This window comes from Thunnus maccoyii, chromosome 20 (assembly GCF_910596095.1).
Source record: "Thunnus maccoyii chromosome 20, fThuMac1.1, whole genome shotgun sequence".
Taxonomy (NCBI): Eukaryota; Metazoa; Chordata; class Actinopteri; order Scombriformes; family Scombridae; genus Thunnus; species Thunnus maccoyii.
The window spans coordinates 17286177-17304389 of NC_056552.1; the positions used below are offsets into that span (position 1 = coordinate 17286177).

Here is an 18213-nt window from a genome sequence, read left to right on the forward strand (position 1 = left end):
GATGACTCCCAACAATGCAAGGCTGGTGCACACATACACATACAAAAGGAGTCTTCTCTTTCCACAGAGCTGTGACCCAGAACAGTTTGCATGAATCCTGCTGAGTTTCAGTTTTTGTGAAAGGACGCTCCGACAAAAGTTACTTCCTGTCAGAAGGACTTGAATTCAGGCTTCCCAGTTTGAATGACAGTCTCCCTAATTACCAGTACCGGGTCACTCTTCTGTCGGGAGTTTTCATCCTCCTCAGTATTCAGAAATGTTGTATACAAACAGCCTCCTTCTCTGCCCTGTTGAGAAAACAAAGACACCTGGTGTTTCAGACTCAGCTGCGTTTTCCCATTTAAATGAGTTATGGTTAAGAGATTAATCTGTAGTGCAATGATTATCTTTACATATTTAAATATGTTCTGTATTTTAGATGCATACATACAGACCACTATGAATAGCACAACCAGTATTTCCACCAGTATCGGGCAGTTTTGGGTCTGAGGAGGTTGAGATAATTTAATTTAATAAAAACAACTGGGAGTATAAAATATGATTGGCTGGCAGATTAAATCACAGAAAAGAAAGGACCGTTATTGAACATTATGGACTTGTTTGATACTAAAATATGAGCAAAGCTGATAAACAAACTTTGGGACTGTGATAAACAGCTGAAGCGAGAAAGGAAGGAAAGATGGAGATCCAGGTGTTGAAAACTACCCCAGAAATTGACAGTGATTTCCCAAATGATGTGTTCATCATCATTACCCTTTGCATCAGATAATGCAACTCTCTTAGGCCAAAAATGTGTGTGTGTCTGTGTTTGTTTGTTTATTTTACATTAATTTATATGTTCAGTTCATTATAGAAGTAGCATCTGTCTTTCTGTCAGCCTCAAGAGAATCTGAAAAATTAGTTTTACCACAGCTTTGGGAAGAGCGTCTGAGAAGGGAATCAAACTTCGAATGTGTACCTCTATAATTATGCTGAATGCATCTTGTCACAAGTTTCAAATGGTTCATTTCTGCAAAACCTTTTCCTTTTACTCCATGTGTGCTTAAAATGGATTCAACAGGCTTCAATCAGGACAAAGATCTGGGCAGAGGAACATAGTTTTGATCATTAAACAGCATAACGTGATGCTGCAGGTGTCATCAGAGGGGGAAATTTTACCCTGTGAGCAGTGGTGGAATGTAACTAAGTACATTTATAAAGTACTTTACTGGAGTATTTCTATTTTATGCTACTTTATACTTCTAGTCAGAGGCAAATATTATACTTTTTTCTCCACCACATTTATCTGACCACTATAGTTTTCAATTATCAATCAAATCAAAATCTATGATGTTGCATTGTTATAGATAAAACTACTCAGCAGCAGTATATAAAGTAGTAAAAATGAACTCTGTCACAACCAGGTGCAACATTTAAATTCTGCTTACAGATGAATGTAATTGTAATAATAAAATGATCATTTATATTGTAAAGATAATGATGTACTGAAGGGACATTTTGCTGATAATACTTCTGACCTTTTCTGTGTAAGATGTTTAAGGGGATAATAGTTCTACTTTTACTTAAGGAAAGAATCTAAATACTTCTTCCACCACTGTCTGTAAGAATAATCACCTCAGGGTTGTTAAGCAGAGGGAGATTTTATTAATATTTACTGAGGTATTACACTCTCACTGAAAAATAAGACATCCGTCTCTCATCTCTGCCTTTTCTAAAGAGCTCTTAATTGGTTGGATTAGAATTAAGTGCTGTACCTTGGCTTATATAAAAAGCTCATTTTTCAGTAAATGAACCAAATATGTTGCTGTTGATAGTTCAAGATGATTTGGAGCAGAGGTGGAAACCAAAAAGTACAAATTTAGAGAAAGTTTTATTGATGCACAGTTTTTGAGGTTATCATACTACAAATCTTCTCTGTTTTATGACACTTTGTGCCACTGTATTTCTGGGTGAAATGCTTTTTTAAACCCCTTCACTTAGGCTGCTGCTGTAGGATTCACAAGTAAAACTTACTGCAGTACAGGGTGCAGTAATAAACATGCAGCAGGGTGTTTGTCCGGCAGGTGGCGTGTTTTGACGGTCTCCTGCATGTGAACCGGAACGATATGCTTTCACCTTGGGTCCATATCGCAGTGGAGAGGCACACATTTCGTTGGAGCTAGAAATTTGACATTCAAATGAAAGATAAATGTCACTTTAGTATTGCGGCGCGTCTGACTGTTCTTCAAACAGAAAGGAAATATGAAACGAGACGTGAGGATACTTTTATTGGGGGAACGTAAGTTAAGTCATTCGCACTGACAGCTAACCACAAGCTAGTTTACTAGCAACCGTTAGCTGTTGTAGCCAACTTACTGATTGAATTTTCCCTCTGGTAGTCCTGCTGACATGGCAGCGACAACATAGTTTACTGTATTAGAATGGAAATGTGTGTCTCTACATTTACAATGTCCTATCAGATAATAATTTGTTTTCTACGAAGTGGGCGCTTTCAAAAGTAAATTTCCGCTGTGCTAACTTAGTTAGCTTAGAGTAACTTTGTTGTTAAGTTGTGAACGGTTATTATTTAGTTAGTTAGCTAGCTAGCTGCCATGGAGTAGTTGATAAACTTAACAGCTGTTTTACACTGAAAGCTACATTACACAAGTGTATTTTAGTTGTCTGATATTTTAAGTTCTCATTTAGACAGAGAGTATTGAGTATTAGCTAACGTTTAGCAGTTATGAGCTAACGTTAGTAAACGTTAGAACTGTTAATGCTAAACTAACTAGCTCCATTAACTGCACAACTAAAATTATGACAGTTTAGCTAGGAAAGTAACCCTTGTTGACAATTAAAATATTTTCCATTAGCTCATATAGATGGCTTTGGCTCAGTCAAGAGATCCAAGTGGCATATTTATTCAAATATGGCCTGTGAAATCAGGGGCTAAAGCCCTGGCGCACAGCTGCAACACAGGGATAGAAATAGTGTTTGCTCCATGTCATGTTGACTAACAGTAACGTTACATCAGTCAATGTAAAATGTCCCCTTGCAACAAAGTTATCATACAAACTGGATCATTGAGTCTCTCTCTGTGTATAAGATACAGCTTTTCTCATCCTGTTCTTATTGTCTCCTCTAACAGCCAAGGTGGGGAAGACTTCACTCATCATGTCCTTGGTTGGAGAAGAGTTCCCAGAAGAGGTGAGTGTCAGTACAACTCTGTTTCAAAGCCTCCTTTTCATTGGAAGATGCTCCTGAAAGCTGGGGGGTTGTTAAGTAGCTGAACACCTTCTCCTTGTAGCTGGTGTTGACCACCACTTGCTAATTATGGCCACAGTTAGACCATATTCAGACCAAATCAGGTGGTGAGGCACACTACCCCCATTCAAATGAATGGGAGGACTGGCGTTTTCGCCACACCGCCTGATTTGGTCTGAATACGGCCTTAGTCTACAGTAGTCATTACTCAGCCTTACAGTAAGGTTTTGTGCAGTTAAGAAACCATTGTGTAGCTCTGTGCTCAATCCATCCTTGCTTGTGTGAATGGAAAGCAGGAGGTGTTATCATTTTTCCTTTGCAGCTTACTTTGCATATGTACACAACTGCATAAATGACTTCTCACAGAATGAGATAGACAGATCTGATAAGCTATCCCAGTCTCAGTGATGGGCATATTATGGGAATATTGGAAAAGCTGTTATTGCAGGTAGGTAGGTAGGCTGAACTACTGATTCAAGTACGCAATATGTTGGTTTAGAATCCAACAAGGTTTTCCTTGTGTGTACAGTAGAAATCACTACCGAAGGTTCAATTCAATTGGGGTTTTTTGTCATGTTTGTCCATGCATTTGTGACCTTTTGCAGCAGGTTTGGGCTTTGTTTGACATGATGAAACCGAGACTGCTCTGCTACAGTATGTAATATGTGGTCAGAATTGATTTTGTGTGTGTGTGTGTATTTTTTTATTACAGTAAAACTTATTTTTGAATGTGGCTTCTGTTAGTTTCCATGCACTTGCTGGCAAATGTGCATGTACTGTGCGCAGTCGATTGATTATACTGAAAATGCCTTTGAGAAATGTTTTATTTATATGAATTCATATAATGCAAAATAGAAAATGTAGGTTTGAGGTTGCAGTTTGATTAAGTGATGACTGAGAGTTAATCTGTGATTTTCAATCTTTGACAGGTTCCGTCTAGAGCTGAAGAGATCACCATCCCTGCAGACGTAACTCCAGAGAAGGTGCCCACACACATAGTGGACTACTCAGGTAACATAAGCTGAAGGCTGACACATAGCACAGTCATTATTCAGTCCTCTGATTGGTCTCAATGCATGTGGGTCTGAATGGCATGACTTTCAGACTTGTTTATATTTGTCCCTAACCCCAACAGAAAAAGAACAGAGTGATGAAGTCCTTAGAAATGAGATCATCAAGGTGAGTACGCCATGCAACACAAATGGACATACTGAAAATCATCACTTTTAACAGTAGAACATCTCTGTAAACATGGTTAGAAATCAAATCCGCACAAATGGGGAAAATTGGGATGAAACAATCTTGAATAATTAAATCACCCCTGATTGAAAATAAGAAACTTAAGTCATTTAAATAAGTGTAATTGTCTTAGAGGTCAGTCTGCAACCCATCAATGTTGCCACAAATTTCTTGAGACCAACAGCACATTTTCTGAGGTCCAGCAGTCTCCTTGAGTACAAAATACTTGAAGAGATTTCTGTTTAAGCTATTTAAGCAACCCAAAGCAACAATTTCCTGGGCCTGATGTTTTTCATTTCTTCGGCTCCAGTTATTATTTTACATGCATAAAAATAGGCACCTGAATGGGTGCATGTGATTAGTTAGTCAGTTAATCTTCTACCTTCCTTTTGTTGTTTTCATTAGTTTATTCTATGCATATATCATGAAAAGATTTTCAAATATTTTATCAATTCATGCACATATCGTGAATTGATAAAAATGTTGGGCACGCCTTGAGTTTATTTAAAAGCAGCTGAAAAAACTGTTTACTCTGTTTCTTGGCAGGCTAATGTGGTGTGCGTAGTGTATGATGTCACCAACGAGGACACGATAGACAAGGTAGTAACCACATGCTTGCTTTTCATTGTCTTACACATGCATTCCACATATTATAGTGTGTAAACCACATTTAGTTAATACACTTATCACATAAGATTACATAAAAAATACACTTGTCACAAGCTGCCTCTTGTTTTTCAGATCAGAACTAAATGGATACCTTTAGTAAACGGAGACGCAGAGAAAGGGAACAAGTATGTATCAACGTTTAACGGGTCTGATGTCTGAGTTTTGCTGTGCTGTTGAACTTTGCATTCCTTCCTTCTGTTTGCTTTTATGTTTGCAAACTTGGCAATCTTGGAATATAAAGCTGTGCTAGCATTGCACCAGTCTAAAGTCACCCTGGATATGACCTAAGAGCTCTTAGGTGTAAGTGCAGCAGCACACAATATTTAAATCCCAAACGTGATTTGCATTTTAACAGAGTATCACAGAATCACCTGTATTGTGATATCATTATCCTACACAGCGAATCATGATTGTATTATATTGTGAGATACCCTCCTTCCTTATGTTACATCAGAATTCCCATCATCCTTGTGGGAAACAAGTCTGATCTGCGCAGTGGGAGCTCAATGGAAACCATTCTTCCCATTATGAACCAGTTCTCTGAGATCGAAACATGTGTTGAGGTGAGGCTGAACTATCTTTACCATTGAGATGCACACACACTTGTCAGGTTTCACGCAAATATTTACTCATGCACACCTTATCTGGATTTTAGATTGCATAAATAATTGTTTCTGCAATATTCTCTCTTCTCTTTTTCTCTTTCAAGTGTTCTGCAAAGAACCTGAAAAACATTTCAGAGTTGTTTTACTACGCACAGAAGGCAGTTCTGCACCCCACAGCCCCTCTTTATGACCCTGAGGACAAACAGGTCAGACATTTTTAGAACAGGATACCAACTGCCTGTCTGTCTGTTCCAGCCCTTTTATTTATATATATGGATACAAATGATGGGCTGAAAAATGTTTTTGTTTTCCCATATTTTTCCCCAGCTAAAACCATTGTGTGTCAGAGCCCTTAGCAGAATATTCTACATTTCTGACCAGGACAACGACCGCATCCTCAGTGATGCTGAACTCAACAGCTTTCAGGTGCCAATTGAAAATGCTCAACATCATGTTTTCTCACTTATTATTTGAACTGAAGCACTTTTTTTGATACAAAAAAATCCATCTTGGAGCTCCTTGGTAGTGAAATGGTTACAGCGCATGCCACATAATCATAACATCCCTGGTTCAGCTCTGCCTGGGGACCTTTGTTGCATGTCATGCTCCTCTCTCTCTCCCTTGTTTGCTGTCTGCTCCTCCACTGTCAGCTGTCAATTAAAGGCAAAAAATGCCCAAAAACATATCTTTAAAAATAAAAAAATCCATTTTTTTTCTATAGAAATCTTGTTTTGGAAATCCTCTGGCACCTCAAGCCTTAGAAGATGTAAAGACGGTAGTTTGGAAGAACACCAGCGATGGCGTACAGGACAACGGCCTCACTCTAAATGGTGAGTGAGAACATGAAATTTAAAACTGTGTTGTTGCAAGGCTATACTCAACTAATGGCCAAGTATTGTGTCTGTTCTTTTCCAGGTTTCTTGTTCCTTAATACATTATTTATCCAGAGGGGCCGCCATGAAACCACATGGACTATCCTCAGGAAGTTTGGTTATGACGACAACCTTGAGCTGACTGATGATTACCTTTACCCTGAGTATGTCTAGTGACTGTATCCTGTCTGTCAATTAAGCTGTAAAATGTTACATTGCTGATAACTACAGTATTCCATCAGTGTATATTGGGTAAACATAGATATCTATTTCAGACTTGCTGTGTGTCTCCTGTGTGTTCATTTGGCTATGTCTGTGTTAGGTTTGTTTTTTTTGTAAAGACTAGTCAGTTATGTTATTATTGTTTTTCTGTTGTCAGACTACGGGTTCCTGTTGGCTGCACCACAGAACTCAATCATTTAGGTCACCAGTTCCTCCAGCGGCTGTTTGAAAAGTATGATGAAGTGAGTAGTGGACTTAGCTTCCTTTGGTCACAATGTCTCACTCGCCTGTAAAGTGTAATGATTAAATGATGCAGGAAATATGATTATGTCTCATATGTATTGGGGGAGTGCCACTTGGTTCTCGAGCCAAGTGCTTCAATTGCTGTAAATTTCCAGTATAGGCTTTCAGTTTTTTACAGCGTTTGTTAAACAGTTGAGGGTTTCCTGGTTTTAAGAAGTGGCCTGTTTTCCCTTTTAGGATAAAGACTCTGCCCTGTCACCACCAGAGCTGAAGAACCTGTTTTGCGTTTGTCCTTACATGCCATGGGGTGCAGAGGTCTACATGACTGTCCCAACCACAGATGAGGGCTACATCTCTTATCGAGGCTACCTTTGTCAGTGGACGTAAGTCATCTCAGTCAGCTGTTGATGATGTTGTGTGATTGTAAGCATGCACTAGTTTTACACTTTTATGCACTTACTAGCAAATTTTCTTATGCACATGCAGGCTTTCTGCATACCTTGACATCCACCGTTGCCTGGAGCACCTAGGATACCTAGGCTACCCTATCCTCACTGAGCAGGAGTCACAGACAGCCGCAGTCACAGGTGTGTGTGCACACTTGAAATTGAATGACTACTTTATTGTAGGAAATCTGCACCAACAGCATGGAACATGGACACATCCTCCTTGAAAACTTTAATCCCAGTCCCATAGTTAAGCACTCTTATGTAGGAGGATTATTACCTTTAATCCTGTCCACTGTCACCTAATAGATTTACATACATGTACATTTGTCCTTGAGATGTGGATAAACAGTTCACTTTGTAAGAGATTTTGTAAGTTGCATGTATGTAGACAGGTTTATGCATGCCTGGTTGGAAATACACAGTTTTGTTCTTGTTTCTTGTGAGCATTAACTAAAAGAATAATGAATGAATTAATTAATAATGATAATTATAATATATTTGATTTGAAGCGCCATTGACATTATCCAGTTATACTTCACATAAATTAGTGAGTCATGTCTGAGTAAGAGCTAATGGGAGGAGCTGTTACTTGTACATTTATCGTCCATCAGTCCTTCCCGGAGTGAAATATCTCAACAACTGTGATGGATTGCCACAGAATTTGGCTCAGATATTCATTGCTTCTGGAGGACAACTCGTAAGACTTTGGTGATCTTGTGGCTTTTTATCTAGTGCCACAACCCCTGAGGCTGACAAAGTACAGTTTAGACTGATGAATAATCAAGTCAAGTCTGACAATATGTAGTATGCCAGATAAGCTTAATCCTAGATGTCCTAAAATGGCCACTGTACAGAGGACAAACCTTTTTTTATTTTGATAACAACATGCCCTTTCCTCTCGCAGTACCTTCAGGCCAAGCCTTTCAGCCTTTGTGCTGTTAGTAGTAAGAATCCAAGATTTGTTTAACTTTTTTCATCTTTTCAATAATTTTGTTGTCAAATTTTGTTTTGTAACTGTATGTCTTACGAGCTGTAGTTACTGTATATTTTCAACCTGTGAAGTTGTGCTGCCTAACTTAAACTAGACTGGCATACTCTGCACTAAACACACCTGCATTCAAGTCTGAACCCAGTTGCTATATCCTGTGGAAGTCACCGAACTGCCACATTATCTGAGGCTTAGGTTAAGAATAGTTGGCTTGTTTTAAAGGGAAATAATTTTGAAACAACAGCTGGTTAAACTTCCTCAGCAGGTCCAGGAAGTACATCTTCTGCTGGGCTTTTTTAATGATGATGTTGGTCTCCCTCTACAGGGTGATAGTCATACTTACTTGACTGGAAAATACATAGCCTACAAAGAATGTCTTTTGGTCTGTGTAGGACACATGAGTTTTCTGACTTTCCAAGCAAATAGTGATTATTGAAAAATTTGAAATGAAAAATCAAAGACCACTTTCAATTGTACCATTTCAGTAGGTAAGAAGGGGTTCAGCTGGGTTGTTGCAGTGGCAGCCCCATGTGTTTGTACATTGTGTTCATATTTTGTATTTCTGCTTGTTTGTATGTGCAGTGACACGAGAGAAAGAGGTGGACCTGGAGAAGCGCCAGACACAGCGGTCAGTGTTTCTCTGCAAGGTGATCGGACCACGGGGGACGGGCAAAACAGCCTTTCTCCAAGCCTTTGTGGGCTGCAACGTTGTGGTATGCCACCATCTGCTAGTTGGGAACTGAAAATGTCAAATGTGTATTATTAAACTGTGAAACTCTTGCACTAGTCTCCATCATCTGTGACTGTTTCCCTGTTATTTTTTCCTTTTTGGCTTCTACAGAATAAGGAAAACTCAAGCAGTGCCTTTTCCCCCTATGCCATAAACACTGTCCAAGTCAGCAACCAAGAGAAGTACCTTATCGTAAGTAGCTCCCATCCTGCTCTTAATGCTGACCTTTAACCTTTGACCCCTGACTAAAGCCTATTGACCACATTTCCCCTGTGCAGCTCAAAGAGGTGGATGTGGAGGCAGAGTTCCTGAAGGCATCGGACGCTTCGTGTGATGTTGCTTGTCTCATGTATGACAGTAGCGACCCACATTCCTTCGACTATTGTGCCAGTATATACAAGGTCAGTCACAGCGAATGTTACAAGAGATTCAATTATGTCACATTTAAGAATAATACCACTGTTCATTTTATCACACTGTACTTTTTTAGTAAGTGACAATCACATAGCAAGCCCATCTCCTTTAGACTGTGCTGGTGTTTACGCATTCAGCCTATCAGGGCTGCAATATCCGAGCTCATTCTGCTACCTTTTGTGAAAGCACATCGTTATTGTAATTACATAAAAGCAAATTCCCCAGACTTGAAAAAATGAAGACTTAATTTGTTTCCTTTCTAAATACACACATTTTTAATGGTGCTCAATTTGTGTGGCTGTGATTACATGAGGCAATTTCTTACAAATCAAATTAATCCAAATGACAATGCCCTTGAAAGTAATTACATGAACGCTAAATAGAATGATCAGTATGCCATCAGCAAGAACAACGTGCAATACACTGAATGCAGCACGTGGCAATGGGCAGATGGGGGAGGGTTAGAGAAATGCCTGCTTCCAGAAACTCCATCGGTTTATTTATGTTCTTTCCGGTGAAGCAACATTTGATTTGGAAATACTACTATGCTGTTATTAAAAAAGCTACCTGCATTACCTGTCAAGATTAACAGTCTACACGAATCCTCTAGGAACTGCCAAAGCCCACTAGTGGACGAGAGCAGTAGTGTGGAGTTTCAGAAGATCGATACTCTTTTCCTGTGTAAATCTCCTCTGAAAATAAAGTAAATTAAAAAATAATCAGGATTTGTTGCTTTTTAAATTTCCATCTGTCAGAAGGATTAAAAAAAGATTTAAACCAATTCTTCCAAACTCAATAAAATTTCTTCCTTAAGAGGGTGTCTGTTTAAGGAAATTTTAATGTCAGATACTCCACCCACAGGATGAAATGTTCTCTGCCAGTAAATTATCTCTCTAACATGTTTGAATATTCATGTCAAAATACCACAACTGACCTAATTATTTTTTTGCTCCTTATTCTGTTTCTCTACTTAGCAACATTACATGGAAAGCAACATCCCGTGTGTGCTGGTTGCCTCCAAGCAGGACCTTCCTGAGGTCAAGCAGTTCCACGGGATGACTCCTGCAGAGTTCTGTTATAAACACAGACTGCCTCCACCGCTGCCCTTCTCCAACCTGTTCCTCGACTCCACCAGCAAGACCATCTACACCAAACTTGCCTGGGCAGCGATGTACCCGTACGTTCTACTTAGACAAACTACTGATCTTGATAATATGATGATCAATCATAGGAGAACATTGAATTATAAAAATGTGGTATGTAGAGATGTGATACTACTAGACATTTGTTGTGCTAATGGGTAGTAACTGTATTTTTGTGTGTGTGACTCGCCTTTAGTGGATTTTTTTCTTTTTATCCGATCTACAGACACCTGAATGGTTCAGACATGAGCAACTCATCATTCTGGCTGAGAGTGGCGTTGGGCTCGGCTGTGGTTGCAGTTCTGGGATTCGCTATCTACAGAGCCGTCGCCAGACAGAAATGACCTATGACCAGCTGTTGTTGTTTTTCTCATCAAGACCAAACCTCCGAGACCAGATCCAGATCCAGAACCACCGCCATCTGAGCTATACCCAGTCCTTTTCACCATGAAAGGCCCCCCAGGACACCCCGCACATCTCTGTCCTTCTCAGTGTCGGACTTACTCAGTTTGTCCTACCGTCTGGGGCAATTTGAAGCTAGTGATCATATTATTCCCCTCTCCGCCATGCCTAGCTTTTTTCTGCCTTGCGTTGACTAAACCAGGCTAAGCAGTCTGTGCTCGATGCATCGATACATGATGAACTGCGACTGCTGATGTCCAAACAGGTGCTTTATCAAAATGGAGGAAATGCAGGAAAACAGTTATGTCAAATCCATTGCTTTCCCCTTTCACTCATCTGTTAAGTGTTAATGGTGAGATTGGAGAGTTTTTATATACATGCAGTGTTTCCTAAGCGTAATTGAAAAATGCCAAATTGACTCGGCTGAACAGCCAAAGGGCCGCATATGAATCATTTTTAACAGAGAAGACATCTGAAGTGGCCACGGCTGAATCTCTTGCTGGAATGCCTCAAATGAGAAACGTTTCATTTTCACCAAGCCACCACAGATGTAAGATGTTCATATCAGATTTGCCAAATAACTCCAGCATTTAGCAGCAATGAGTAGTTGTAGCATGTTAGTGCCACTTAGGCATAACCATTTTACCTGACAATGAAACATTTTAATTAGCTGGAATCTTATTGTTGAAATATTTTTAGCAGTAAGGCCTCCACTGATGTGCTGTGGCAGAGAGATTTCTCTTTGTGCATGAAGAAAATTGCTTTAATGCGGAAGATGGCTGTTAATGCATCTGCAGGAAGGCAAGAAATATTTTCTCCTGTAAAAGGAGGCCAGGCAAACCTTAAAAATTACCAAACGTTAAAGAAAAATCTGGTCAAACATATCTCTGCTTCCACTTAGTTTGCCTCTGTTCACTGAAATTGAATTCATTTTAACTGAGACTGAAATGATTTGGAAATGAGTTTTTTCTTTTCTATTCACATACACCTGACACTGTGCATACACTTTGACCATGTTACATAATCTGCCACTGTATTGTTTTCCAACATGAGACATTCATGTTAATGTCTGTTTTGTTGATTAATTTAGCTGCGGACCTGATGTTTCTGCAGGCCACACATATGTGACTTTAAAAAAATATGGCTGTTTTCTTACTGAAGGTGAACTGATTTTAGATGCTTAATAAAAGACCAGACCAGACTGGGTAGGGACCTTTGCCCAAAAAGGCGTTATGGTTGTTGGGATGCAAGATATGTCATGAATGCTGTGCTTTAATATGTTTGACAGTTGGTGCTTTTTCTTTCCATCTTCACCTTGTCTAATAATAGCATCAATTTTTTTTTTTAAATCGCTGATTAGTTCAGACATGCTGACTGGATTTTGTTTTTGTCTTATGTTTTCAACATTTATACACTTCAGCCATACACATTTTGTTTTAATCTCTGGTTCTTTGAGTGTGTATATGATTTAAAAGAGGTATACTGTTTTAAAGTGTGCAAACAAGATAATTTTTTTTAAAGTAATGTATTCCAAAGTGAGTATTCTGCTGTGCTGTCAAAGCATTTTGTGTTTAAACACCACTGATTACTACCCTTTTGCACCATAGCATCTTTTATAATGCAAGAACAGCATGTCTTGGCGTGTCTGGATGCTCTGCTTTGATCATTCATCCTGAAGCTTTTCAGCAAGGTTAGTTTGATGATCTTGTGCCTGTTTGAAAAGATAATGACAGCATGCAGAGGGTAATTTCTGTGTAATCTTGATTTTCATCAGCTTGACTCCAGTGTGTCAGCTGCTGTCCAAACTGCTGTCAAGGGAAGACTCCTGTTCCTGCAAGACACCACAAGATGGCAGTGTTGCACGCCAGGTGAGAGGCAGGACAGTAAAGCACTGGGTGTGTCTGCAGAGCCGCCTCCTCGCTGCTCTGCATCCGCCCTGAGGGAGGTGGATGTCAGGGTTGTAGTTTCATGTGGTACAACTAGGAGAAAAAAAAAAAATGATGCAAGTTGACCACCATATCCTGTATCCTGGTCAGTTTTCAATCAACACTGAGATTTTTAACCAGTAATGAGGAGGATTTCATTAATTTCACAGTGATTTGATGTCTTAGCCTTATGTTAAATACTGACCTATTCCCTCAGGGGTGTGCACTTTTTGTTTCCCTATCATTTCTAAGCCACAGGGAGTTTCATAATAGAACATTAAATTATCCCACAAAGCCTTTATCTGCCCCCAAATTAGTTAGAAGCAGTTAATAGGTAATTCAATCAAGAATGCATGATTCTAGATATTGTAAGCTGATACTAAACACAGCTTTCCATGTGACTTCTATAGTGGCCTCTTCATAGAGTAGCTTTAAGAATGCAAATGCAGAATGTTGCCACATTATAACTTAGTCAGTAGACTATTATGTTAAATGTCCACCCATATTTATCAGCCGACCATTCATTTCATTGGACCCCTCCATGGGTGGGCTTTGTCTGCAACATCTTAATTTCATGTAGTGGTCCAAGACGTGTATATGTTAAGGCTCCGTGTGTATATAAAAAAAGAGGAGTCGGTGTCTTTGGTCTGTTGAACAGATTCATAATAGGTGTATTAATCTCAGATATGTTTCTCTGTCCACTTAGAGCGTTAACTTGCAGTAAGTTGACCAACACGTTTTGTAGAAGATGACAAAGTTTTATTGAATTACAGTATAAACAGTCTTCAAAAGTGACTGAACACAGTGGGATGTTTGTATATTATGAATATTTTGAACATGAGAAAAATATACAGAATGGCGCTTGAATGACAACTATAGAGCCTTTAGGAAAATCTTGCTGACGTCCACTGCCGATGGTCCGTACATTGTAAAGGCTCAACAATGCTCACCATTGAAACATTTGTATTTTCAGTATGACCCCGTGCACTAACAATAACTATTCAATAGTTAAACAGTAGGCCTATATACATTGTTCTTCCTTTTCAGCGAGACCCTATATGTATCCAAGGATCAGACAGAAATTAACAATATTATTAACGCCAAATAAAAATGCTCACAATTATCTCTACAGCATCTTCAGGCTATATAGTGCAATGGAGAGGAAACTACTGGTTAAAAACACCATAAGTTTGCATGAGACTTTACAAAAATAATACATATACGAAAACATGTCCTTAAGTATTTACAGTCTTTCTGATATTGTCCTTTACTTCTTTTTTGCTGTTTTGGCTGCCTTTTTGGGTGTCTTTGCCTTGGGCTTGGCTGCCTTCTTTGCTGGTTTTGCCTTGGGTTTGGCTGCCTTGGCTTTCTTTGCTGGTGCCTTTTTGGCTTTTGTTGGTGTCGCCTTTTTCACGACCTTCTTCACTTTCTTTGCAGCTGCTTTCTTGGGCTTTTCCGGCGTCTTGGACACCTTCTTGGGCTTGGCAGCCTTCTTGGGTTTAGCGGGCTTGGCTGCCTTCTTTGGTTTGGCAGACACCACTGGCTTGGTGGACTTTTTGGAGTCTTCAGGTTTGGTGAGCCTGAAGGATCCGGACGCGCCGATGCCTTTGGTGTGGCGCAGCATCCCGGATGCCACCAGCCTCTTCAGGGCCATTTTAATCTGAACATCAGCATTGTCGCCCACCTTGTAGTTTTTCCTGACGTACTTCTGGATGGACTGACGGGAAGCTCCACTCCGGCTGGCGTCGTGAACGATGGCCGCTTTAATCATGTCAGAGTACTTGGGGTGAGAAGCAGGTTTCTTGGGCTTGGCTGCCTTCTTGGCTTTGGCTGGAGCTGCCGACGTCTCTGCCATGGTGGGTGACTTCTTATGAGCAAGTTGACAGAAAAAAGAAAAACTCCTGGAGGTGTAAATTCACCAAGCTGGGTCACCGGGAGCGTTAGAAACGACGAAATAAACGCTCGGTCAGAAATAAAAGCTTTTCCTGAGAAAGTGCGAGTTGGCAGAAAATGCCACACGTATGAGCGTTTTCAGGACAAAAAAATATGAGTTTTAATTGTCCACGCAAAGTGTCTGGTCAGGATACAGGATCACTTAAGTGTCTTATTCCACAGGCGCTCCAGTGAGCCTATGAAGCCTGTCTGCGGACGTGATTGAGAACACCAACTGCCAGCAGCTGATCTAGCGGACTCCATGGAACTGGCGCCGTCCCGTTTGTGTTTCTTCATCCTCCAACTCCTGACAAATTTAGAGACCACGACGGAGTACTGATCCACAAAACACTATGGGCTGATAGCAGAGACATTGGGCTTCACGGGGGCACACTTGTTCTTCTTCGTCCGCGCCGACGAACAACTTTTATTCCAGGAAAACCAGCTGGAAGTAATACGCGCTGTGAACAATTTTGCACATTTCGCATTAAATTGACCCAAACAGACGGAACCTGGGGGCAAATCTTCCAATGCATATCGAAATTGAATCTATGCTTAAGGGGATGCACGAGATTCGATGAGTGTAGGGTTCAGTTTTTGCTTTTAATACATCGATACATTTTCCCAACTAACACAGTCCGGCCATTGACTTTAAGTGACGTGGTCGAGATTATTTACTGTTAAACCTCCTATAAATGAAATGTCACAGTATGTAAGTTAGGGATGACACTTGTGATGATAATATGGGTTTATATGTGTTGTAATGTGGCGGATTGGTTCGCTGTGTTGGCTGGTTTTTGGACAGAATTGGTTATAACTGTCACTATGGCAGTCGCCACTCGAGCTCCATTGTCAGGAAAGTTGCCAACACATCCAAAGATCAGGGTTTGTGATACCGGCTCATAAAATGGATAACCAAATTTCTGATGGGGGTATAACTGACGGCTGTGTGACCAGATGTGAGTCCAGCTGCGAGGGGGGCTGCAGCCGAAGCCAAAGTCCTTCAATATAGGGCGAAGTGATGGCTTTCTTTTGTTCAGGAACTGGCGCATCAGACCACAGTCAATAACAGGTTTGACATTTGGCTCTCCTCATTTTTATGAGGGTCTGTGGTGACTGTTCAAAGAAGCAATAACCTCCCCAATCACAAACTTTTACTTTAATTCTCCTATTTTTTTTTTCTTATTTTAATACCAAGTCTGATGTCCCTCCCTGCAACGCCATTTTGATTCCTATATAAAAGTCACAGCCACTGGAGTAGTGATTCTCTCCGACTTTTGTGTCATGGTTATCTGAATTATTTGACACATTTTTTGTGTACAAATACCAAATTTGTGTCCTCATTCACCATAGTCAGTGGTGCAAAACAACACCAGGACCACCAGGCTGCTTGTTAGAAAGGTGCCCCCCTACAGTAGGATACTGTCCATTTTGAAGCATTGAAGTATCCACTGTTGCTCAAATAACATTTTGCTAAATTACCTCTATGTCTCAACTGTCAATTTTGTATATTGCATAAATAATAAAAAATAATAATAAGTTGCATTTAGTGAAGAAAATGTCAGGGCATCTCTCCATCTTTCACCTGTGTCCTCCTAGTGAATATGTGACTGTTTTGTTTTGTGTGTGTGTGTGTGTGTGCGTGCGTGTATGTGTGTTAACAAGAGGGTGGGTGAGTTAGTGGGTTAGTGAGCGAGTGAAAACGTGGGGCGAGGGAGGGGAGAGATGGAGTCTAGGAGTGAGTAAGTGAATGAGTGAGTGAGTGATTTTTTTTTCTCCATGCGGCACAGCTGGGCTAAAGAGGGAGGGTGAGGATGAGAGGGTGAGTTTGTGAAGGGGTGAGGAATGTAGGGACAGAGGGGCTCCATATCAACCAGTATTTACAAGTGCATAAAAGAGGGAGGAGGGATAAATAGATGAAAGGGTGAGGGAATGAATGAGTGAGAGAGGAGGTAAGGAGTGAGTGAGTGATTAAAATATTTGCATGAGTGAGTAAAAAAATGCACTATGCAGTGCGCTGCCTATATGCTTACAGTAGAAATACACAGTAGCCTAATGATAATATGAGCAACATGCCTATTGTTTGCGACTCCTATGTCGGGCCATGTGCATCCAGAATAGCTTTCGGCATGTTTTTGACATATTTGGGTATTTGCTATTAGCCCTTTGTTTTTTATGATGTGTTATTGTCTTTGGCCGCGTTTAGGAAGCGGTGCTGGAAAAGCAGCAGCCCAACACTGACTTCTTCCCCGGTTAGACCACTCCCTTCATCCGCCGACAGAGGGACGTCCTCCACGCTGCCTGGAACACCCGAACATTTCCAAGTAATTATCAATATAATGAGATGTAACGTGATGACCAGAGCGTTTAATTATACACTGCCCGTGTTTTATAGGCGACTCCTAATTGGGCATAATTTACAGTGATCCAATGATTGGTCTTAAATGGCCCCAGCCAGTATTTCAGTCCCCTGTGTTTATTTTTTTTTTTAGGCTTTGTGTCTTTGTGGTGTGGCTCAGCCAGAAATGATTAGTCGATTAGTCAGTGGCAAAATATTATATTGGTAACTATTTTGAAATTTAATTAATTTTTGATGCCGTTTTTGAAGCACAAATAAACATTTGATGACACCAGCTTCAAAAATGTGAGGATTTGCTGCTTTTTTAAAAAAATAAAAGAAAATAATGATTAGTTGCAGCCGTAGGTGTGGATTAAATATTGTTGATTTATTATCATAATTATTATTCAAGACTGTAAAAAATGTTTTTATGGAGTAGTATTGATACAAGTGTGATATCCTCGTGCAGTTTTTGGTGTGTACACAGTACAGTCATTCTCTTCTGCTTCCATCATAGCAGAAACTTTCAGTTTTATCTTTAGTCCTGCGAGAGAGTCTGCTGTGCAAACACAATCAGCTTACATAATGCTTAACTTGGTGCTGGTTTAATTGTCAGAAGTTGGAAATAGTTGAGTGGGAGTTATATTACACTTGTATTTACAGAAGACAGCTACACCATTGTGTCGAGAGTCTTTTAGAGTTGTGCCTCTAAATTTATCTGATGCCAGTTTGTAATTTTAGCTGCCTGAAACCCTCTCAAGTCATGTCCTGCCCCTGGCCCAATGCATTCTGGGTAACGT

The 18213-nt window shown here is 40.1% G+C and overlaps 3 protein-coding genes across 7 annotated transcripts in view; 2 read left to right on the forward strand and 1 right to left on the reverse strand.

The window, feature by feature from the left end:
- The first annotated feature begins 2061 nt into the window (after positions 1-2061).
- On the forward strand, positions 2062-12419 carry rhot2 (ras homolog family member T2). The gene is made up of 19 exons (XM_042398159.1): positions 2062-2278; positions 3128-3186; positions 4173-4254; positions 4379-4422; positions 5029-5082; positions 5224-5276; positions 5606-5714; positions 5861-5962; positions 6084-6182; positions 6478-6586; positions 6672-6792; positions 7008-7092; positions 7331-7476; positions 7580-7680; positions 9113-9243; positions 9372-9452; positions 9539-9661; positions 10649-10851; positions 11043-12419. The coding sequence occupies exons 1-19, from the start codon at positions 2242-2244 to the stop codon at positions 11158-11160; spliced, it is 1857 nt and encodes a 618-aa protein (XP_042254093.1). The 5' UTR covers positions 2062-2241; the 3' UTR covers positions 11161-12419.
- A 398-nt stretch (positions 12420-12817) lies between these two features.
- rhbdl1 (rhomboid, veinlet-like 1 (Drosophila)) overlaps positions 12818-18213 on the forward strand; it is a 57078-nt gene continuing 51682 nt past the window's right edge. For 2 of the 5 annotated variants that reach the window (XM_042398163.1, XM_042398164.1), the window contains exons 1-3: positions 12818-12908; positions 12993-13086; positions 17282-17399. In XM_042398163.1, the coding sequence (XP_042254097.1) occupies positions 13067-13086; positions 17282-17399 (138 nt within the window). In that variant the 5' untranslated portion in view covers positions 12818-12908; positions 12993-13066. Of the gene's footprint in view, positions 12909-12992; positions 13087-17281; positions 17400-18213 lie in introns of those variants that run through there. The other 3 variants (XM_042398171.1, XM_042398169.1, XM_042398167.1) reach the window with 3 other exon arrangements.
- Positions 13886-15306, reverse strand: LOC121887425 (histone H1.0-B). The gene has a single exon (XM_042398188.1). The coding sequence runs from the start codon at positions 14996-14998 to the stop codon at positions 14411-14413; it is 588 nt and encodes a 195-aa protein (XP_042254122.1). The 5' UTR covers positions 14999-15306; the 3' UTR covers positions 13886-14410.